We start from the raw sequence: 17,282 nt of genomic DNA, 5'->3' as shown, positions 1-17,282 counted from the left end.
GACTCGGGCCGCGTTCGCTAAACTGAGACACCTATGGCGTCAGAGTGGTTTTATCCCTGATCTGAAGGGACGTGTGTATCAAGTTACAGCACGGGCTGTTTTGTTGTATGGCTGTGAGACTTGGCCTATTCGAGCAGCGGAACTGAGACGTCTTCAGGTGTTCGACAATCGTTGTCTCAGAACCATAGCTCGTGTGGGTTGGTGTCGGCGAATCCGTCAGCAGGCAGTTAGAAAGTGTATTTTCGGTTATGTAACGGATACTTCCATTGAAGAATGTGTCAAGTACCAGAAGCTGTGTTGGTCGGGACATGTGTTGCGTATGCCGAATCACCGTTTGCCGAGGAGGGTGCTGTTTTCGATGCCCAATTCAGAGTGACAGAAGCAGAAATGTGGCCAACGCTTGACCTGGCAGAGGGGTATGAGAGAAATCACGAAACGTTTGGGTGCTGTATGTGCTACTCGCCTTCCAGGGTGGGTCACTGTACATTCCATGATAATTGACTGCTTCCCATCTCTTTCCTTTGAATAATGACACTATAGCAGAATGCTAGTGGTGCTGCTGAACATTCTCTGCTTTTCATATTGAACTGATAATATGGAGAAGTTTATCTTGTAGTCCTTGACCACCAACCACTTGCAGGTAGGTGCGCGATCTGCCATTTGCACAGGCCTCCACGTTTCGTACTTGCGAAAATGCTGCAAGAGGATCGTCCATATAGTTTTCCTCCTCACGTTGTAGTTGGTTCGGTTGATCCCGTCCTATTTGCGACGAATGGCTGAGTCACCCACATGGTCAACAAATCCTCATGTTTTGAGCTTCTGGTCGGACTGAATATCTTGAGAAAGTTTCAGCCATTAGGTTTAACTCCGTAAATTTCTCCATATGCTTCGGAGAAATCGTTATGATACAAAAATTTTCATACGTCTGAATTTCCCCACTGAATTTAACCTGCCATCGACTCCTCGGTGTTTCATATCTGGTGTATTTGGTTTTCAGTCACTAACCCTTAGTTTCTGTATTACAGCTTGCCTAACTTGTCGGTTACTGTGGTTCTCTTGTTTGAGAGCGTATACTTACTAGCATACAAGAGCCGATCCGCAAAATTTTAGACTGATGGGCCATGTTTACTCAACCTATCGTGACCCAAAATCGATGCCCGACATTGTGAAAGGACCAATGTTTGATCAACTACAAGGATTTCCGAATGGCAGGAAAAAGCGAGTATCAGTGGTAGGTTCAACTGACACTGTTTTACAGTTGCTGTGACGTTGTACTTAATCCTTATGACTGTCCTCCCCCCTTCCCCGCTATGGGGACTAGTTGCATATACAACCCGTGACAAAATATACATAAGGTTGACAGAAACTCGGAGAATGTGCCTACCTGATGAGCCACAAGAATGGCGAAACAGGCTGTCGAAGAGTTTTCAGGAACCTCAAGAATAGTGTATCACGGCTGTTTATTCACTGTTTTGCTACCGCCATTCCTGAAGAACTTCAACTTTGAAGAAATTAAGCAAGGCAAAAGAGGCGTCCATGTGCCGAAATTGAATTTCCAAAGGTCACATGAAGTGCCCAAATCAGAATCTAAGTAACGACCCTGACTTCGCTTAGATCACTTAGCTCACATGTTTTTCCTTGTGGAAGTCACATCTGCCCAACTACAAGCTAATGAGAAGTGAAAGGCTCAAATTTCCTTTTCAATGTGTATCATCCGTTTTCTCGTTTAGGAATGCGCTGCCAGATGATAGCCCAGTTTTTCCTATCGGTTAGCTAAAAGCTGCGAAAGCAAAGCTCAGTATAACCATTTTGTTAGTACCGATGGGAATACAACAGACTATGCCTGACTACCACATTCTCCCAGAAGTGCTTCATTTGGGCGCCATCCATAAGTTTGGATTGTAGATTGGATCTTGTGTAAATCAGTCAACTACTGGAGGGTTAGGACAAGGTGACCACAGACTGGATTCACCAGTCATTTGTGTTAGCGACGAACTGTCGATTTATAAATAGCATGGTCACTTTTAGGTTTACCTTTTCTTGGGTGATGCATTGGTGTAAATTTTTTCGATTTCTTTTGCGTAACCTCTCTAGAAAATCGATTACCTATTCTCTGTTTCGTTACGTAAGATCCATATTGCGAGAACTCGTAATCCAGGGCTGAAGATTACCTAGTTTTTCTGTGTATAGAATGACGTATTTTCCTTTTAGTTTACTAAATTAGTCGCACTAGGAACTCCAGCAAGATACCATGCCTGGCGCCAAAGTTCTAGTACTGTCTTTTTTCACCATCGCACTGCTGAGAGATGTAGTGGAGTGATTATTGATTAGCATCGGACGGATGCTACCAGGAGATGCAGGAACGCTTGCTCTAAGGAAATTTGGAAAATTAGCGCGATAGAACTATAGACCCACCTAATGGCGCCTCTTCGTCCAGAAAGTTCCCAAAGACACGCTACATCCCATTACTTCCACAACATTATGTCTTTCTGTATTGTGCTTCACAAAAGTGTCTGAATGAAATTTTCAATAATGCTTCCTAATTCACAGTTTGGAGCAGACAGTTGTGTCATTTCTTACACTGAATGTTGCAATATTTCCCAGTTTCTCATCCAGCTTGGAATTAAAGTGATCAGTCGGTGGGTCCACTATATCCACGTGCGTAGCGGGAACTTTCCTCGTTAACCAGATTTGTGGATCTATATGTTTTCTTGCTGAAGTACGCGATCCTCCTATCTACTTGAGCTAGCGACAGTATTTGTCTCCCATTTAAAAGCCGCAATCGAAACTAAAAGCTCCTCGGTGTACGGATGCCGGTGTCACCATCGGCCCCGTTGACAGACCGACGTAAGTTGGAAAATTGCCGGGACATCTCTGTGAAAGCTTTCCCGGTGGGACGGTACTGGATCCTGTTCGCATAATGGTGTTGCAACTGTATTGCAATTGACTGTTTCTGGACGGTTCCTTTTCGAAGCATTCCTCTAAATGTTCTGTTTGTGTGGTCACCAGGACTGACCATTATCCCTGGGCGAACGAAAATCCTGTGTGAGAATGGAGCCCTCGTCAGTTTCTATCCAGATTGGACGAATGTTTGGTGCTGCTCACATGGCTCTTGTATTGTTGCGCAGTGGAAGTGCACTGGGACCATATGGTACTTAATAGTAGCAAGTTGCTGAACCTCATTTCTCGCACTTCAAGGAAGGACTGCTGCGTCAGAAGTCGGATTCCTTGGTGGTTTGTGGTTGGATTTACTCTCCTACCCTAACGTCGTTCTTCTGGTCGGTCCGTAATGGTGATGGGTTATGAGCTTAGAGTCCTTCCTCATTCGAGGTCACCAGTTGTACAGGCTAACGGTATTGCTGCGGGGTAGGGGTGGATATCGGTCGTTAAACGTACAAACTGAGTGGATTACCTCTACCTCACCATGGGGGACACTGGTTGCGTCTGAATGATGCCTATGTGATATACGTCGTTCATCAGATGTCCGGGACGATCACATTAGCTGTCCTATTCGTTCTTATCGATTGCTCACTTAGTGTTGACGTCTCACGTAGGCCGTAACTCTGCTAGAAACTTTTGACCGTTAGTAAATTGCTGCTAGATCGATTCATATGAGAAGAATGGAAAACTGATCTTCAGGGTGCGTCAACCAGCATGTTGGTGTCCGGTCAGGAAGGAGACTGTTAAGTGGAATATAATATGCGGTGCGGAGATGAAACACGGGTGGAGGGCGTATTGTGCCTCCTAATTTTCTCGCTAGTTGTTATTGTGAATTTGTTCTTTAGGCTATCCATTTTTCTCTTCTCGCCTTCACTTCTTCGCACAGGTAACTGAAGAGGAAATGATCGCTGCTGGCCTCAAACCACATGAACGCGACTACTGTGCACACACGTTGATTGCGTTCAGAAAATGTAGGGCCGAGAACTTCTTTTCCGTGATAACGTGCGCAAAGCTCAAGCATATTAATTTGCATTGTCATGAATCCGATCGACTGCTGCGGCGAAAGGAATATGAACGTGAAAGACGCCTTTTGGCCAAGCAAAATGAAACTCAGTGACTTTGTCGCCCTATTAGTGTTTCCTCTCTGCATTATTTGAATACATAGAATACGTATGTTCACTACTCCACTTCCAATATTAGGTTGATCCAAAACTGACTGTGTAACTTCTTGCTTCAAGGCTTTATGGAACATCTCAGCGGTTCAACAATTATTGAACCTCAGGTCAGACTCGGCTTGATCCTGCAAACCGTCTAGTCCAATACGGGAAACGGTTCGGACGCACGAACTAACATTCACTCTTCATATTTTTTGTTAGGATATTACCATTGGATACCACAACACTGCTCCATAATGTACAAGTTCTGTAAATTCATGACATCGGCTGTCACACACGTGAGCTGGGCAACTTATGTATGCTTTAGTTAATCAGGTTATGAGACGCTGAGTTTGAGCGAGAAAGGTTGAATGATATCGTTCGAATTCCCATACCATGTGTAATTTGCCTGTCCGTTCTATCTATCTAGCCGATTCCTTCAAATCGCCATTCAAGTTGTTTGTGGAACTGTTCAGCTTTGACTCTACTCATAAGGTTGCTGAGAACTCTTCGACAGCTAGCGATCTCATGGGTAGCATATTACGTTTATTTAATGTATTGCGATATCTGGAATATCTTACCAACTGAAGCATGAGGCGGCCTGGTGCAGCATGTTCAGTTGAAGAACAACATCATAAACAGGAGGTTCAGCTGGGTTCCAAGGCACATTTCTTGTCAAAACCAAATCTGTATGCAGATGACTAGTTTTTGTTCCCCACCTTGCACTCGAGGTGTGATCTGATATGCGGGACACTTTTCCCACGATTAGAAACGAATTAGTTTGATCATATCCGGGTGAATTATTAAGTGTTCTACTTAGTGTATCTTAGCACGTTTCTCTTTGTTGTTATTTTTGAAAAAAAAAGAGTAGCAAGACTTTCTCACCACAGGTGTGTTCAAGGAAAGCGAGATAGAACTTTCATTTACCTGAAAAAGTTCGCCCCATACCTTACGAGTGAGTTTATTATGATTTCGAATAACCTCCACAGTGGGTCTAATACTGAAATCAGAACGAATCGAACAATTCTGGTGACTTCTCACCATGTGTTTGTGGCTCAGAAACGCCTCCAAGCACTTGAGTGAGTAAGTTTACCAGTCATCTCATCTCTTGTACTGCGTACGTACCTTCGTTTGTTGTGTGGCATCACATCAATTGAAGAAGTGGAAGACCAAATTTCGCGGATTGTAAGAGATAGGTAGACACTGGTCGATTCCGACAGCGACGTGATGCCGCGTGCAGTCCTAAAATATGACTGTGGAACTTGGTCGACCCGTACCAAAGATAGCTGTTAGCTAACTGTCTTCGAGTGCTGTCGCTGGAGTCTGTATCTGACGCCTAACGAAGAGTTATCTGTGTTCGTCTCCCGTGTTCACACTTCGGAGACCCTCATTTCGCTACACTGATTGGGCATGGTTAGGGCGTGTCAGCGAACCATCTGCGGTTTCGTTAATCCAAGCGACCCCCAACTGATCCTGTTGAATTTGTCCTCGGGATCCCAACGTAAAGGAAAGGCCCAATGGGCTACGGTTATCAGTGCAAACTACACCATGCCCTTATCAAGTGTCCATAAGAATGGTGAAAAAGTTCAGAACAACACTTGAATCCTCTGAAGTGTGAAATTTCATCGCATAGGTTAAACCGAAAATTCACATCGGTTTTGGGCTTAGTCGTTTATGGAGCAAGTTGATACTTGCTCCTGGTCAGATCCACTCACACTACTACACTTTAAGCCCAGTAGGCTCGAGGCTCACATAAGTAATCACCCAACGGTGGACAATCGCGACGAGGACCACAACCCTCACTGGTTCATCAATCCTCTCAAGTGATCTTGGGGTCGCTCAGGCATTCAAACAATCGCCACGACTTTTAGTGCGTCGAGACTTGTTAATTATGTCACCTGTGTTAATCATGCATCGACCTTAGTGAACTTGGGTTGGAGAATTCCGCTTCTCTCCTCGAGAAGTATGAATGAACCACACCTTCTTCGTTGAGTACTGCTGAGTTTCGTGTATTCTTACATTAAATCCGTTCGCCAGCGCAGCACATGTTGGTGTTCAGTAAGCCAAGTATGGTTCAATTTGCATGTCTTTAAATCTCGGGTTCACGCTTCTTGACACATCAGTCAGTCAGGTGTTATCGGGCTCCTTTCTCAGATATGTTCATTATCGCAATGGAGCCATTAACTCTAACTTCATTTTACTTTAAACAGTTAATATTAATTATGTTAGGAGCACTTGCTTTGTTGATTTATGGTTACTGTAATAAGGCGTACAAGCTGATACTGCTTTGCCGGACTTCATTTTTCTCGAAAGCCGTGGTAGTTTAGGATGCTTTTTATCATCGGTTAATATGCCACCTATTGCCCCCTCACAGGGTGATAAAGTTGGTCAGAAAAAATATTCCATCTCATGCGATGTCTGTGGACGGCCCGGTGTCCGTCTTTTAGAGGAAGCGTTGTTCGTTAGTCGAAATATACTTTGGTGTTGATTACACCACTGGTCTACAAATTAACTGTCTTTAATCTTCCTATCGTGAGACCTCCCAAACGATGGAGAAAAACGGTAACTTTGTAAGGGTTCCGCGCATTTATTAGAAAGAGGGGTGACACCCGCTTTGCCATAAATGCATGTTTCCAACCGTGTGTAGCTCGAATACCTGGTATCCATCTGATATCCGTAAGAGACCACCATTCTCTCATGCACCGTGGGAGGTTACAGGTGAAACTGTGACTAGGCGCAACCACCGATCATCTTTTAAACCAAGTCATATGTTGCTCACTTTAACTACCGTTTGTGTGCATTTTGGGATAGAGCACCTACTCAGCCATATAACAAAGCACATTTGTCCTTCAAGCAAGATAATACAACCTTGATAAACACAACATTGAAAATACGAGAGTCCTGTATTCTTCGGGGAAAAATCTATTACTTCAGTGTATTTCCCTTCATGAGGGAATAATCTTTCAAGTACGGAACTTTTTAACAATACAATGTTACTCTCTTGTAGTTGACTGCCGGAAACTATATAGGGAACAGTTTCTTGTCCTCCAAGTGACCATTTCAGTACCAGAGAAATGGCATTCGAATGGCCTTGCTTACCTAGCGGATTGTCGCAGACTATCTATATCACTAACACTGTACTTCGTTATCCATGGTGCCAGCGGGCTCTTCTAGACACCACTTCCTTTAACCTGATCACTAGTTTCGCATGGCAGCATTTTGAAACATCCTGCACGTTTATAGTAAGAATTAAATACATACGACAGAAAATAGCATGAATTTCACGAATCGTGAGTCTCCGTTAGTCGAGTTTCTAGTACAACTGCCTGCATGATGGCCCTCTCATTCAACTGGTTAATTCTGAAATATATTCTGTAGGGAAGGTTTGGTTGTATTGGTTGTATTAACTTCACTCACGTTCGGATGGTCCTGTCTTCTTGAGATTGTTCCGGTTAGTCAGCATCAAACTCGAGGAGCTTTGGAATCGAGTTTCGCTCTTATTAGTGCGCATCACCAGTGAGTATTATTGATTGTGCTGTTTCAGCCTCAGGTTTCTGACATAGCGGGCGAGCGTGTTGCCGTCGCTTCACGTCTGAACGCGTCCCCCCTCGAGAGGTGTAATTGATTGGCGATCCATGTGTACCAGTTTGCCTAAATAGCTCTGCACACACTAACCAGTAGTGGTATCGCGCACTTAAAGGGGAATAATCAGATCAATTCTGAGGAGCATAGTATGATGAAATGGTGTACTATCGAAGGGACCGATCCTCAAGACATACTTTTCTGTGGTGCAATTTTCTAGCTGAATTCTCGCGCACGCATGCGCTCGTCTTCTCCTGAGCAATACCTATCAGTGTACAAATAAGCTCCTCTCGGGCAAACAAACACTTGTTGTCTGGGGTTAAAGTTAAAAAACAATTGGTTACTCGCCGTCCGATGAGTTTCCACTAATGATGGCGGTTATTTTTGCTACCCTTGGTTAAAATCATCTTGTCTTTTGTTTATTTTCCAGTCTAAGTATGTAGCACGTCACTCCCGTTTGAGTAGATCCTCTTTTATGATGCTGCGATTGCTTCGGCGCCCGACTTGAGTTTAACTGTCATGGAGCTCATCAACACTGCATACCTCTAACCATACTGAAACTTGCATTATTGTTGTGAAGCGAGCGCGTCACCACTAATTCATAAGCATTCGATGGGTGTATTTTTATTTCACTAGAAGAGATACCATAGAATACGTAGTTTCTGTTTTATCCGTTGTGAAAATCTCATACTGATTTTATCTGTGTCAAAATCAGTAGAGACGCTGAAACTTGTCACTTTAACAGACAAGTCGCGGCAATTCTGTAGCAATATTCTGACTGCTTTTTGCAAGGAAAGAACGGTCGTATCCATGGGCCCGCGGATGGATGCCTCAAATAGGACGCCTACTGACCTTTCCATTGATTCATAAAGTCTGTCGATGAGGGTCTTCCGACAAAAAGTCAACAACCATGCGTGATATGTTACGGCCGAAGCGGGTTATAGACACTACTTGTTCGCGTAACAGGCTTGACAACTGATGCGCTATCATTACCACAGTAGTTCCGGTTCACTATCGTCTGCTGTTGTTGATGCTACGCCAACTAAATACTGATTCTGAATGTCAAGGTGAATTACAATATGATTTTTATGCTCTGTGTACGACTTAAACATAGGCGTTGAGTTCCGAACAGATCGTATTAGAACTTATCTGGTTATCAAAATGGAAGCACGTGGTTTGGCGTTTGTGAAAGGCCTTTGCACCGCTTTCCGCCAGAATAACCTCCAAGGAAATGTCGCATTCTATTAGAGACGACGGCCTACTTCAGCGAACCTGGTTATTGAAAAAGCAACCCATTCACCGAGTGGAGGATATCATCTCGTGGAAGTCATCCTGTTTACTCCTGCAGAAGATTCGGGGTAATGTGTCCAAATGAAATCTTAGTTGATTCACCTAATCCAGAATCGGATTTCGTATGTATCTGGCCCATCTGGTATGTAAATCGCAATGTTAGATCTTTCTTTGACACTGGATTTTGGAATGAACAGAACAGCTTGTGCTTCATAATGATCGGCTTCAGGTTTGGTGGGAGCAAGTATTTCGTCTCGAAACACACGTGACTCAAAACAGCATCTCCTGAGGAAGCCTGTCAACTGACGCTCTCCTTAAATGCGCAGGCTTAATGACGCCTGAGTAAAGATACCAACTCTTCCTTGGTGATTTCTAGCCTACTGGATGCACCATGCCCACTGTAAAGACGAAAATAATGATCCCGTGGATGATACAGTAAAAGCGTTCACGGGTATTACAAGGCTTATGTTTGATGTCACTGCTATCGGTCGCCACTTGATTGGGGCCGTCTCTAATATTGCGATGGTTTTCATCGCAGAACAAACGGTCAGAAGATTCTTGTTAAGAAAACGGCGCAAACAAACACAGATATGGTCATTTTTTACCTGAAGTTGCTAACCCTAACTCTAATCAGCCGTAAATAACACGACGGGAATGCACGAGATGATGGGATCCGGAAAGGGTCTCCTAGGGGAAGAAATGTTGGAGAAGGTTGACCCAGCAGGGAGTTATGGTCCTGAGGTAGGTAAGGTTTGGGAAGAAAAATCTGGAATGAAGTACTTCCGACAGTGGAAACTCCGTTATTCACAGCTGCGGCGGTAGGTTGAGCGCCCCTTAAAGGGCGCAGTCTGAATGATGGTAAAGTTAAAGAAGTATGGGGTGATTCCAGGGGACTAGGTCAACACTTCATCGCCCACTCCCCAGAGTCTCCCATTCCCCTCAATAAATCAGGTTCTAGAACGGTCCACTTAGTAACCTTTCCTCCTCGTCTTGCGCTAAAACTTCCGAACTTTACGGTATTCGCCATCAGACCACTGCCGCCGCTAGGACTTCATTTCCCATGGCTTTCTGTTCTCCAGAGACTTCCAGTTTATTTACTTTTGCAATAATACCTCCGTGTCTGACTTGGGCACTGACTTTGCTGTTTTAGACTGCATTGAATAATTCACCTCACTGGTATACCTTTCCTATGGAAAACCTCATACGTGTTTTCTGTCTACGAGATGCGGAACGTCTCACTCCGAATGAACTGTTGCTTCGGGGTTGGCAACACACGTCCCCTAGCAACATCAATAGTAAATTAGAGTGGAAATAGACTGACCCACGAGTAAGAGTTGGCATCGCTGCCAGTGGTGGCCGGACCAAGTGGTTAGAGCGCGAATTTACTGATCGGAAGGTCCGTGGTTCGAACCCGACCTCTGCTATTCGACTTCCCCTGTCTAGGCTTGGGCGACCTGACAGTATCCCAGCCCTCGTGTCTCCTTCGTATGGCATGGTAGCTAAGTCCTGAAAGGGTGCTACAGCTGGATTTTTCACACCATCATGAACATAGACAGCATGACATCAGTGCTCACCGCTGGTGCTTCTCTGCCTTACAACCAAAACTTGAAAGCTTTACTGTGAAGAAAATAATAGAAGTGGATGAGGAAGGGACCTAGTACTAGCCTACCACAATGATTCCGAGGTGCCTACCTCTCCAAATACCCATCTCGGAAATCTGGATAGAAACAACAAGAAATCCATTGACATAGATTAGCAGTCATATCTTGCAGCGTCTCCAACCATGCATGCGGTCCCCGTGATGGAGGGTGAGTTCGGCCAGCAGCATCCACACATTTCGCAAAACCCTCTCCCCTCCGCAAGGTCGGAGTTTCGTCCTCTTTGCTTGCACAATTTCGAATCGATCACAAAAGACAGCACTCTTTTCGGTAAAAGATGGATCGGTATCCGCAATACATGGCATAACCAACTTAGTTTCTAGTGCTGCACACATTCATCGGTGCAGGTCCCCGTTGCACAGCCAGACATTCGCTTTCTGATTGCCTCGTTACACATTTGCCGACGTCAACCCACTCAAACTAGGGTTCCGAGACAACGGTCGTCGAACACCTGAGGACGTCTCAGTTCCGCTGCTTGAATAGGCCAAGTCTCACAACCACACAGCAAAACAGCTCGTATTGTAGCCTGCCGTATTGTCCTTGTGGTTCAAGAATATATGACTTTGACGCCATAGGTGTCTCAAATTAGCGAACGCGACTCGAGCCTTGCAGATTCGTGCAGTGACTTAATCTGTCACACTAAACATCGAAACTAATATAACGTCCAAGATAAATAAAATTCTCCATAGCATCGAGAAACTCTCCTTGGATTATACGTTGTGTTTATTGACTACATATCCAGAAGCATGGATTCGTGGGTGCAAGGGGCATACCGATAAGTGGAATGACATTTGTAAGTTCATTCAAAAATACCTTTAACTTCTTCGAAAACGAGAACGATGTCGTCTACATATTACAGATCGACAGAATTTTCGTCAGTAGCTAACAGAATTTTGAAGCCCTTACAGCGTTCCTCCCTTCACGAACACCCTTGACGGACACCACTTTGTGTTCGGAAGCTTGTGTTGGAGAGCTCTCGGTATACTCCCACACGCCCGGAATTCTGAGAATACAGACTTCCGGGGTATTCACTGCTTGCCAAGCTCACTTTCATTTGATGTCCGATAATTTGTTGTGTCAAGGAGTGCTGGAGATCCGTTAGGATATTTCTCCAGGATTAAGCACTGATATCCAGTGCTTGAGTGGGCCTGGTAGCGCCGTGCCAGAGGCAAAACCCCGGCACTGTGTAGATATTTAGCAGTCTCGTCCCAGCACGAATTCATATCCGACAGCGAAATAGTTGGAAGAGACTTCATAAGACCATGCTGATAAATTCGTTTAACTTCGTGTAGCCTCAGTTGCTACACGATGTGCGCGAACCCCGGGAAACGAAAAGAGAAGCGACTCTGAACAAATGCTTCGTCGGAATCCACAAGTATGTTTAAAAAAACGAGCGGCTCTCAGGTATTAATCCGCACCATCGGTAACCCATGGCGATTTGGTCGGTTCGGTTTCGTGACTGACGCGCTTTTGGAGGACGCCATGTGGCCACACGACTTCAGTTATTTCAGGAGTTAGTACCGCATACTAACAGCCTGCGGTCAGCCCATACCTGAAGCAATCATTCGCCGTTATCAGTACGTATCGAATCCAATTCACGGCGACTTAATCAAGTCTCAGATACGTCAAGCCCGTCCACTTGTGCATTCATATCTCCACAAACTACCGAGGTATTCCAGCTTCAAGCTCGACTCAATGGGCACCATAAAACTTGTCTTTGGTGATTTGAGATCTCTAGTCGGCTTGGGCATAAGCAGACAGTAATCAACTTTCAGCTTGTGACATTCCTTCATAGACTTTGCCATAACCGCACAGAAACGACTATTAACGAATATCCTATCAAACAAGAATTCTTCCTTCCAGTGACACTGGGCGATACTGATCCATGTACTTCCGCCGCGACAGCCTCTGCATCGCCAAAGGTGCACAGCCGGAAGCGAGTGGAGAATCATGAGGCAGTTACCTCATCCAGTGTACTTGAATCTTGAATTCTTGTTTCTGATACACAACAAACGTCAAGTTCAAGCGGGTTCACTCTGAAAGCAAGAGCAGCTTGTTGTTCTACTTGCTTCAGAGTGCGAACATTGAAAACAAGCAGATGGACGGGGCTTGAAGATGAACGGTCAGCGTCGGCTGACGCACAGATGTTACGGCCAAACTCGATGCGAGACAAACGAGGTTGCCAGCAATGACGGATGGTTTGACAAGGAGAGAGTTATTAAACGTATGGAGGGAAGGGGGAAATTATGTGGAAGAGAAAGAGGGCGTCAGCAGTGGTCTGTTTTTTACTCGCCCGTCTCGCTACACCGTCAGGCAAACTGGATGTTAACAATGAAGTTGCTAAACAGTTTGGTTGCACTGAGATGTCCCCCCAGTTTGTGGGCTAGAACAGTTAAGGAAACGGAAATAACTCAAACCAGCCACGCTATCTTTATCACACAGATTCCTCTGCGGAATACTGTCCATCAAAAGAGCTGAGAAGCACGGTGACCGATTATCCAAAAGCTTTTGAAAATTGTAGCGACAGTCACGAAGACGAGTCTGTCAGACTTCAGGCGTTTCTTGCCACTCACTGTAGCACCTTTTAAAAGATAGAAGGGGTAGGGGACTAAGTAGAGTTATTCGACAAAACGGTTTAGCATGAATAGTTCTGGCACTAACTTTCTAACCATCGAAGACGTTTAATGAAGCTAATTTGACTGTCAGTACGCCTAAAATATCCTTTGAAAGGATGCACCATTTCAACAAACAGGCTCTGCAGGTGGTGCAGCGAATACCGGAGCTCATCGATCTTTAACGGGAATCCGAATAGGTCGGATAATATCCCACTTGGTGGCCTATCATTTGTGATGTAATAGAGTTGAATAACAGCAAAGTAGCTAGCCCCGTTTGGGTTGTACACGGTTGCAAGCACCGTACTAAGGTGCTGCATCCGTATTTGCATCTAGTTAATATTTACTTGAATCGGTTCACTGGCTCATGCACGCTGAGTGTTTGTTAATGATTTGGGTGCACATCTTTGTCGACACTTATACCGAAAGGGAAGAACATGCGATAGGGAATTTGCCTTCTCAATACACCCTGTTACGGTTCGCGACAGGGTCCTCTAATTACCGGTTGTGGGTAGTCATCTTTTTGATGCAGTCTAATGAAAAATAACAGCTTGGTAACTAATCCTCCAGGCAACTGATTCAACACGAATTTATGGCACCTGCTTGCCCAGAATGCCTATCTAACACAATCTAAGCTGTGAATCCTAGGCACCGCCTCAACGAAATGCCCCACTGTCGAAAATTCAGCTTCGAAGACCCCATAGTGTAAGCGGCGCCCTTGAACATTATGATTGACTATAACACCGTGCCAAAAACCGTAGACACGGCGGACATACTGGATGGCACTACTAACGACATTAACCTCATTATAATCCATGAAATTTGAACGTAGGCGCCCCAAGGTTTATGCCAGTTAATTATTTGGGTTTCACGGCCCGAGCCCTCTGTCTTATGTAAGCTGGCCCGAAATTTATTGGCAGGGTGCAGCGCCCTCTGTTAGTCCATCAAATGACGGTAACTGCATCCGTCAAAATTTCCCAAATTTTTCATAACGAAACGCTTCGGCTAACCTGCATATTAAAAAGTACTTCTGTAGACATCAGCTGCTTGTTGAATAAGTAGCTGTCAGAGGTGTCGTTGGATGTCTGTGCAGCATGTGCAAATTACAATGCTATTTCTACCCGAAACCAGTAGCACATGCCACAGACCATCCACAAATTGCGCCTCATCTGATTTGCCCACTACGCCCCACAACTAGTTTACCACCATAAACCCATCCCAGTTGGGTGCGGTTGAATGTTACTTTTCTCCTCCTTTCCACCAGAATTTAAGATAGTACTGTAATGATTATTTGGTGCAGAAATGCAAGCATATACTAAATGAGCATGACAACATTACGGGACCAACCCAGCTTGCGTTAGTTTATTTGCGACACCTATGGCGTCAAAGTGGTATATCCCTGAATCTCAAGCTACAAAGAGGGCTGTTTTGATGTATAGCTGCGAGAATTGGTCTGTTCGAGCAGCGGAACTGAGACGTCTTCAGGTAGTCGACAACCGTTGTCTCAGAAACATAGCTCGTGCGGGTTGGTGTCGGAGAATCCGTAACGAGGCAAATTGGAAAACAAGTTTTCGGTCCTACAACGTTCATTGAAGAATGTGTCCAGAAACAGAAGCTGTGTTGGTTGGGACGTGTTGCGTATGCTAAACCACCGCGAGAGTGCTATTTTCCATGCCCAACTCAAAGTTGCGGAAGCAGAGAGGTGGCCAACCCGTGACCTGGTAGAGGGGTATGATGGATATTAAGAGACGTGTGGGTGCTGTTGATCCTACTTGCCTTCCAGGATGAGAACCACATGCTCCTCACTGCGCCTGCTTGGAGATAATGCAAGATATGGCTGCCAACCGATGTCAGTGAAATTCTTGTTGTCATTTTCCATCCCGTTTACCTGAATGAGTGTCTGGCATCTCAAAATGATTGCAGTGAGCTAGCGCTAAGTACCTTCCCCGTCCACCTTTATACTTTTCTTTGCAATAAAGCTGTCAAATAAACATGGTTGTACGACAGTGAAGCATCGGTGTTGAACACTGATGTCATGCTGTCGATGATGATGGTGACCTTCGTTGTCTTTGTTATGTAAGAATGCATTATCCTGATGAAGGACTGTCAAATGTTCATTGACCCATCTGCGCGGCACAGAGACCGCTTGTTCCTACGGACCGGGATAGGAGAGGCTGATGACCACTACACAAGCTCGCTAGGTTGGTGCAGTACATATCGGTCACCAGCCAAAGAAAACCACAAACACGTACAAAAGCTTTTCCATACATGACCTCATGGCATACGTGATGACTGCGCGCGATGTTTCCCGTCAGTCAGCTCCCTTGTGAGGAAACTCTAGTCAATTAGATGTTTTGGTACCCCGCGACAAGGCTTCTCCTAGAGATATTTACTGTGCATTTTTGGACGTAATGTACTCGCCTTAGATGTTTGACCCCAAAAAAGATACGATAAATTGCAGTTACAAACGCGAGAAACCGGTAGAAGAACAAAACTGGATGAGAAGTTGAATGTACGATGTTGAGTATGTGGTTCGGTCCTGATCAGATGCACATACCGTCATTCTCTGATAGCATCATCATCGACAGTATGATATCAGTGTTCAACTGCACATCTCTGATGGCGATTTAATACCAAAGCCTAAAACGCTTTCTTGGAGGGCTGAAGACAGCTCGTTGGATGGACAGAGCAATAATCTAGTTGTGAAGGGAACAAGACAGTGTTGATTAGTAGATTTTTTCAGCTTCTGACACGTTTTTTATAAGAAAATACAAATCAGCAAAAAAGATCACGAGAGAAACAGATAGGCCACACATTAGCCGCGTTGCCAAGCTGATGTCAGGGTTGGAGGATAGCATATCAGGGATGAAATAACCGAAAACAAATCCTGCTGATACAACAATTATGAAGTTCAGAACCATAACCATCTGCTTGTTTAAACATTTGAGTTCCGAACAAAGTGAGGAATTTGTTCCAGAAACTTTCATGCTGTCAAATAGAGTGAGTTTCGGCTCAATGCCCTCAACCATTTTGTCGTAAGCTTGGTTGGAAAACTTCTCACGCAGTGCTTTAACGCGCTTGTCCAGATCCGCGTTCCTAACAGGTTCTTTGGGTGCAGGAAGGACCACAGTGGTTGAAGCAAACAGCTTCCATAGAGGGCCAGGATTTTCTTGTCGACATTTCAACCATGAGTGACATTCATATAGGGTTACGAACGGGATAGTCGATTTACTGTCGACAATTGGTTGAACTAGGTCCCTCAGTTTCCCAGGAAGATCGTCACATTCTAGACACCGTTTTAAGAAAGAGTAAATCACATCATTTCCATGGAGGTCCACCGCAATCTGGTTGACAGACGACATTGTTGTAGGGAGTCAGATTGCACTGTTTAACCAGTGTCGTTTCAAAATGGAAGGAGTATTGTTTAGGATTTCATTAAGATGTAGTCAAGGATGACGGGAAGACTGCGGCCAGAGCAGACGACGCTGAAAGAGAGGAAAACACAACGGTTATTTTGTGAAGCACGTTACACCAGAACATCATAGAATTTATGCTAACCCAAGATACGTGACAACAAAAGTACAGCCTACGCTAGTGAGCAAGGCGTGGAAGCAGCATGCGAAGCAGGGTGCTAAAGTTGAGGGTTTATCAGACTTCTCAGAAAAATCAGGCACGTAACTAAGGACAGAGGACAAGGAGCAACCGAATTCTATTTGAAGATTTAGTAGCCTCCGCGTAGCGAATGCTAGCGGTACCGATCGTCAAACTGTTGGAATCTATTGGGCTGCAGGTTGTTCAACAACTGATAATCCGCGGTTACCCCACGTATATGCTGACGTCAGCAGTCAGAACAAGAGAGCCAGAAAACAGGAAACATCCAGCGTCAGCGTGTTATCTACGTCATTTAATAAGGAGACCAACTCTTCATGTTAGGATGGAGTTACGGGAACTGATAACTACCTTTGGTCTGAAACAAATACGTGGTTCCTATAGCTGATAATGATGATGAACAGTGAAGAACAATCGTTCAGCTGTGTGACCCTTTC

The 17,282-nt window shown here is 44.7% G+C and overlaps 2 protein-coding genes across 2 annotated transcripts; one reads left to right on the top strand and one right to left on the bottom strand.

The window, feature by feature from the left end:
- Positions 1-1,022: 1,022 nt before the first annotated feature.
- Positions 1,023-4,242, top strand: T265_07031 (hypothetical protein; the record flags this gene model as incomplete). The annotated part of the gene is made up of 2 exons (XM_009172455.1): positions 1,023-1,231; positions 3,827-4,242. 2 exons carry the CDS (start codon positions 1,115-1,117, stop codon positions 4,055-4,057), a joined length of 348 nt encoding a protein of 115 aa, XP_009170719.1.
- An 11,723-nt stretch (positions 4,243-15,965) lies between these two features.
- Positions 15,966-16,598, bottom strand: T265_14192 (hypothetical protein; the record flags this gene model as incomplete). The annotated part of the gene is made up of 1 exon (XM_009172475.1): positions 15,966-16,598. A coding segment is annotated over one exon (633 nt), but the record flags the coding sequence as incomplete, so codon positions are not given.
- Positions 16,599-17,282: the final 684 nt, after the last annotated feature.

The sequence above is a fragment of the Opisthorchis viverrini genome, assembly GCF_000715545.1.
Source record: "Opisthorchis viverrini unplaced genomic scaffold opera_v5_158, whole genome shotgun sequence".
NCBI classification, from domain to species: domain Eukaryota; kingdom Metazoa; phylum Platyhelminthes; class Trematoda; order Opisthorchiida; family Opisthorchiidae; genus Opisthorchis; species Opisthorchis viverrini.
The sequence above is the reverse complement of the archived record's forward strand: the minus strand, read 5'-3'. Positions and strand labels throughout refer to the sequence as shown.